The sequence below is a fragment of the Dinoponera quadriceps genome, unplaced genomic scaffold (genome assembly GCF_001313825.1).
Source record: "Dinoponera quadriceps isolate SergipeBrazil2010 unplaced genomic scaffold, ASM131382v1 scaffold367, whole genome shotgun sequence".
In the NCBI taxonomy this organism is placed as follows: domain Eukaryota; kingdom Metazoa; phylum Arthropoda; class Insecta; order Hymenoptera; family Formicidae; genus Dinoponera; species Dinoponera quadriceps.
This window is the reverse complement of record NW_014554712.1, coordinates 1,250,150-1,257,236: the sequence shown is the minus strand read 5'-3', so window position 1 is coordinate 1,257,236 and position 7,087 is coordinate 1,250,150. Positions and strand designations below refer to the sequence as shown.

Sequence of the window (7,087 nt, the reverse complement as noted above, 5' to 3'; positions counted from 1 at the left end):
CCCCCCCCCCCGCCGAGCGTAAGTTCTTCCTCGAGCACACGAAACTCTCGATTTTCTTACGAGATTCGATCGTGTCCGCTGCGCGAATCTGCACCGATCGAAATGAATCAGTCTCCGCTTCCGTCCGAAAATCTTTTCGACTATGACCGTGAGTTTACCCAAGCGAAACAAAAAGTCAAGATGATATCAAGATGACGTGAGAAAGTAATCATTTATAGAAAATCAAAGTGATGTAATTTAAAACCTTAAATAGATTTTTAAATAGATTTCTTTGAAGGTTTCAATATTCATTGCCAGTTTTGAAAATCTTCAGTTCATGTTACTGTGAATTTTTAGTACTGGCAGTGTAGTCAATATATCGAACAGTTTATTTGGAAAGAATTAAATCTGTAAATTCCAAAGTGTCATAATCTCATCAATTTTCTGTATTTGGAAGTCATTTTATCGTCATTTATTGTTATTGTGACTTTTCGTTCTGCCTAGAATACTCCGCATCGCGTTCTCAAGACTCCCGAAAAGAAACTCGGCTGCGCTCGATAACGAAATCCTGCGAAAACAGAAGAGGTGGGTTTAGAAATAGCACTGACATGCACGCGAAACTCTTCCTCTCGGCTCTGAAACGCTGAAGACTCCGTCGCGAAAGGGGGTCGTCGTCGTTCTAATTAGCGACTCGGCAAGATCGCATTTCTGTATCGAGATCGTCACCACTCATTCGCTCTCTATAAACCATAATAGCTAACCAAACTCTCTCTCTCTCTCTCTCTCATTTAACTTAAATTTGTACTTCAACTGCTTATCGTCTCTCGCACGTCTCGCGCAGAGGAGAATCCACGTCCGACATGATGGGTGCTTTCCATTTAGTGACACAAGTCGACACAAGCATCATCGCCTCTCTTTGTTACTCATTGAATATGGAACGAAGACAGGATGATGCTTGTGTCGACTTGTGTCACCAAATGAATGGAGCACTCGATGTCGCCTGTGCGTCGAGGGCGCGCGGGAATTTCAAGGCCCAAGCCTGGAGATCCTTTAGAAATTAACGCCTACATATATTAATGATCAATTCTTGCGTGTGTGAACTCATTCTCACGGTTGCCTCGGCAGACCGCTGATACCGCGAGATCCGTGGCGGACACCGCGGATCTCTTCGGATCTTCGGGCAAACCGAGCGTGGCTCTCGACGCCTTTCATCGCGGGGAATCAAAGTGGCGCGCGCACAGCGCGTGGACTCGCGGATATTCTAGAATATAATCGAGCACAACAAGAGCAACCGGACAGCGCTGCGCTGCTTGGCTATCGGGCATGATGACCGGTAGACGTCAGAATTCATTTGGAAGGGTCAATAAACGCGGCACGAGCTGTCGGCCGTGCGTGAAAACCGCGACGTCGCGCGCACGCGTCCGTGACGTCGCGAATACGAAGCGTAGGGCTGCAAGAAGACCCCGTGAATCGTCGCTCTACTTGCTCTTCAACGTCAGGACCATACAAAAATGTGACAATCACGATCGTATCGTTTTTTACACGTGTACACGAGTATCAATATATATATCGCATGGTATATGTTCCTCCCGTTATATGTTTCGTCGCCGAATTCGCTACGTGCGGTCTCTTATTCTTCATTCTCTCTCTCTCCCTCTCTCTCTCTCTTATCGATAATCTAAAATTCGCTCTATCGAGATTAACGTTGACGGTACTTTTATATATGTATATGTATTTTATATATATTTATATATAATCGTGGTCTGTCTTTCTCACGCGTAAATCACTGCGTCTTTAACTGTGAGCTTGATAAAAAGCTAGGCCGCTTTTAGGCGTTCAGGCTACCGAATGTAATATTAATTCTTCTCTCTTTGTATCTCACAAGCTGTAAGTAGTATAATAATTCCCATTTCTCGTATGTAGTGTGTGTGTTGTCGATATCACATTATAACTATTATCTCTATGCCCTTAATAAAACGTATTCTTTACAAACACGTACACTTTACATAACACGAGCCCTGTGACTTGAATTAAAAATCCGCCCGTTCTGCGTCTATGTATATTCCCTACTTCTCTCTTCCCGTTTATCTCCCTCATTCGTTCTTTTCTTCTTTCGTGCTCCCTCTCTCTCTTTCTTTTACACGCGTACACAATCACACACACACACGTACACGCGCGACATACGCACATCACGCACACCCGCGTGAATCCTCGTTCACCCTCTTACCCGTTTACCTTCATACGTGCACATTAACAATCATATTAATAATTTACTATCCTCTAACGATATCTTAGTAGAACGTCGTAGTGCGATGTCGAAAACTCGGAAAGGATTTAGCGAAAAAATAGTAGCCGCTCGGAGAGTATCAAGCTGATAGGATATCACGGAGAGTGCAACATCTAAGCGACTTCGTTTCTCCGTTTCATCCCGCTTCTTGAAGGCATGCCGTCGTTATTTGTAACACACGCACACGTGCCCGGCGGCACGGTTTCCGCAATTTCTGCTCGTTTCCGCGCGTGTTTCTCGATACTTTCCTCAGACGGAGGAAATATATCGTACGAGGATCCGATCGAGCGCGTAAGGTGCGTCGGCGAGCGACGCGAGAGAGTCTTCATTTGGTCGATCCTCGCACGACGCATCAATCCGAGTACGCGATTTTTTTGCAATATAGTTTTCTCTATGCACTTAGGAAGGTCTGCTTTCGCATGTCGCTTACAGATTAGTTTTTTTACGGTATAGTATTAGTAGTAATATATATAGTAGTAGTAGTAGCAATAGTAGTATAGTGGTAGTACTAGTAGTAACAGTAGTAGTAATAGTAGTAGCAGTAGTAGTAATTGTAGTAGAGTCGTAACAGTAATTGTATTTGAAAGGTAACACGCTCGGAACCGGATGCAGGTGTCTGCGCGAACGAGAGAGGGAGAGAGAGAGAGAGAGAGAGAGAGAAAGAATGACGCTTTCTCTCGCTTCATTCGTCGGGACGAATTCGCCTCGCATTGACCGGCACTGAGTGAGACTCGCTTTTAGGTCGGCGTGACGACTGAATCGAAGCACTTCATAAAGCGACGTTTTAAAGCAGCGGAAATATGGTCGGTCGTAAGAACACGCTTACTTCCGAATCGAACGATGTCTCTAAATGCACAATTAACGGGTAATTAATTGTACCTTCCCGGTCCCGCTGTAAATTAACGCTACGCGTTACGATGAACGTATTCCCCTTGATTTTGCTCGAGAACCTTACTCGAGCTTGCAAACGTGATAATGATTTACCGCAACGAAAGGAAAAACGAGTTGATTCTCAGTGCCGGTCGACATCTCGAATGGTTTGATCACCGTTATCGCCTCCTTCCATCGGCAGATCTCTCTTATTCGCGTATCAACAGCGGCATCGGGTTCCGCGCGAAACTCTCTGCAAAACTGGTGCGATGGTCAGCCGTTTTGTTCGAGATGTGATTATCGGTGTCTGTGGATCGCGTCGTTCGATCGAACGACGCTCGCTACGGAGACTCTCGGCGGCGTCTGAAACAATTTTACGAGCGTGGAATTCCTTCGGAACGAGCAAACAGAACAGTTTTCACTTCGACACTTGTGTGTGCATCGTATAATTTGCGGGGGAGAAACGATGACCGCGGGAAGAACGAAATGCGGCGAGAAACGAGACGATTTCCCGGACGAGCAACTTCCCGCTTCGACGACACCGTTTTGATTCTCTCTACAGTTTTATGCTCTACAGTGTTACCGTGTTTTTTCCTCTTCTTTTTTTACCTTTACGCCAAAGTAACGGAGGAGAGAGACGCGCAAGCGTGACGCGTACGCGCGCGTACGTACGCGGCCGCTCGAGCAGACACCTTCTGCTCACTCGTCGAAACGAAACGCCGGACAGCACACCGCTGGGTCGGGTTGTATTCCGTGACAGCGCGACATAATGAGAAATTATAATAACGCTATCCTACAATTAGTAGAGGCGAAGAGAGTCCTGCTTTAGAGAAAAATCGGCGAGCGGTCAGGCCACCTCATCTAGGGGGGGGTAACGTTATATATATATATATATATATATATCATTTTCGGACGTGAGCGTGCCAAGGAGTCAAACAAGAGGGTCCTACGGGAGCGTTTTGTACAAACATCGCGGTGACTCTGCATTTGAAAAAATCCGACAGTTCGGCATCGCCGTCGCTCGAGGGTTTGGCGCTGCTTATTGCTAATAACGTGGCTGCGGCTACGCCCGAGGGAGACGCTGCGCTCCGACGAAGGCGCTCCTCGCAAGTGGAAAGTCGTTGCGCCTGAACACCTCGCTCTGTTCAAACCGTCGCTTGGGTAAGTCCGAAATCTTTTGGATCAACGACGAATTCATAATGAGTAGCCGGTAGCGAGTAGCGACGCGACTCGTATCGATCCGCTTCGCGCGCTGAGCCGCTCGCTCGCCCGGTAACACGGAGAATCCAGCGGACGAAAAAGAAGAAGGAGGAGTAGAAGACGCTCGAAGGGGGGGAGGTGAGACACGAACTTTGCCGGGTGACTCCCCTGCGGAATTATACGAAGTTACTCGTTTGGTCCTTGGCACGATCGGCTAACGCGCTCGCCGCGCCTAAATAGAGTGTAGCGCACTCGAGCGCTCGAGGAGTGCCGCGCTCGACTGATTATCCTTATGTAACAAGACGAGTATTTCATTTCAGGTATTTCAAGATTTATACAATATGTACACCTCGACTAGAACAAGACACCTCGTATTATGCGCGATACGTAAACTGCTCTGTGACTCGATGACATCGGTGGATCAGTGTGCCGGTGACGGTGGTGGTGGTGGTGATGATGATAATGATGGTGGTGGTGATGATGGCGGAGGTGGTGGTGCTATTGCCGTTCGACCGTTCGAATTTCCTTCGCACGTGAGCGCGCGCACGCTTCGGCGCTCGCTCGCGCTCGAGAAGGAAAATTGTGTGTGTGTGTGTGTGTGTATGTGTGCGTGTGTAAGACTGGCACGGTTTTTCCTTTCCTCGACTCGAAGCCGCGGGACGACCGCGGGGGAAGAGTTTCTCTCTCGTCGGCCGGAACCTGTCGACGACGATGATAATGACGAGACCCGTAAACCTGTGTATATGTGTGTGTGTGTGTGTGTATACGTCCATCCGCAGACGTGTTTCCCCCGTCCCCGGCGATATACCGCCGGAGGGGAATGCTTCCTTCCGCTTAGCCCGCCTGCCACGGCTGTTGTCTTGGCGGTCCTACACAGGGCAGATCAACAGCTGGTACTCGAACATCAGCGAGACGGCGACGAAGACGAAGTAGAGGATGAACATCGTGAAGCCGAGACCCCTGTTCATTTGCCACTTAAAGCAGGCGATGCTCATGATCACGAACAGCAGCATGCAGAACAGTATCGCTATACTGCACACCATGCCTACCGAGTTCACCTCCACGGGTTTCCCGTAGATCAAGCCGTACAGGAGCCATGGAACCGGAAGCCTGCGGGCAGAACCAGAAACGCAAATCGAGTCGAACGCCTGGCTGATTTGCCGTTGCAAATTGTATCATCCATAACATGGTAAGAATAGACCGAGCGTGAGGCGCGAGAACTGAAGACAAGGTAGAAAGAGACGGGCAGTATAGGTGCCGTGTAGCTTTCTCTTTCTAGTGAGGGAAGAGTGGGTGTAAGAAAGAGGGATGTAAGAAAGAGTAGGGAGATAGCCAAGAGCACCTTTTCTGGTACATGAGCGATCGAACGCTCATCTGTCGTCCCCGTTCTTTTTTACACCCTTCTTTCTTACATCCCACTTTTTCCTCGTTAGAGAGAGAGGAAGCTACGCGGCACCTATATTGTCCGTTTCTTTCTATCTGATCTTTACTGTTTACTTAGAGAACACGCTCGGTCTATTCTTGTTATGTCTATGGTATCATCGCTCCTTCCTGCCGTACACTGATTGTGAGAAAAAAAAAAGATATCTAAAAACAAACGAATATTTCTTCGGTGGAGTCCTTACACGATATTTATTTAAATCTAAATTCTCTTTGTTTAAACCGAGTGATGTTTACTCGGTTTAAGCAAATAATACTCGATTTAAATAAAGTGAATTTAGATTGAAGTAAATATCGTAAGAACCCACCGGAGAAATATTCGTTTGTTTTTTCTTTCAGTGTACTCTAATTTTTAAGTGTGACGTACTCCTTTTAGTAGGCCCGAGAACGATTGCCGCTGTAGGAGCGAGAAATTCGGGACAGCTGCAGCAACGTAATGAATCACGGAAATAATATTATAGTAGAGATTATCACAAAATTTTGTAATACTGGACCATACCGGAATTATAACTGAAGTTATAATGTGTATTGTAATCTCCATTGATATTTGACATTGAATTTCATTCATATTTACGTATCATTAAAGATTGCAGTGCATATAATAATAATTTCAGTCATAATTATTCCGGTATGGGTCAGCATTACAAAATTTTGCGGCAATTTTTACTATAATGTTTTCTCCGTGTGGAATTAATCATGACGTAAGAAGAAGATATTCGCATTTTTTTAATTTTTATGGCAAATATTGCATTAATTCTACTATTCTGTCACCATTATGCATATACACTTTATCTTTTTATATCATGGAATTAGCATTCAAGACCGCGTCGGCGCTTTATTACCATTCGGTATCGAGAGCTCTTTGATTAAATGTATATTTGAGAGAGGTCGCTCGTATTGAATTCTTTCTCCGGCTTGTTCCTTAATTTAGGACACTTGACATTGAATTCTTTCGTATCATCCTAAAAGCATCTAAAAGCCGTCCTTGTTCTTTCGTATAGCGCAGTAATGTCGCGTCTCATTCGAAATTATACCACACTCCGATCATCGACTCTAATGACGTGGAAACTCGCGTACCCGTTATTTCCTCATACGACATACGGCGAAACATGACACATGCTCTTGACACAAAATCTCTTCAGTGTGTGTTTATTTGTGTGTGCGCGCCCGCATTTGCATCTATATTATAGACTCCATTAGAATCTCATGGCTTTATGATTACGAGCGCGACGGGAACAACTATTGCATCGATCGGCTACAAACATAGATGTGTACTATTCTACCCACACACACACACATACACACACACAC

General features: G+C 45.9%; 1 protein-coding gene across 2 annotated transcripts in view; it reads right to left on the bottom strand.

Annotated features, from left to right (window-relative positions):
- Positions 1-2,768: 2,768 nt before the first annotated feature.
- The window catches only part of LOC106741119 (sodium/potassium/calcium exchanger Nckx30C), a 72,009-nt gene continuing 67,690 nt past the window's right edge, over positions 2,769-7,087 (bottom strand). For both annotated transcript variants that reach the window (XM_014612789.1, XM_014612790.1), the window contains exon 7: positions 2,769-5,446. In XM_014612789.1, the coding sequence (XP_014468275.1) occupies positions 5,206-5,446 (241 nt within the window). In that variant the 3' untranslated portion in view covers positions 2,769-5,205. The remainder of the gene's footprint in view (positions 5,447-7,087) is intronic.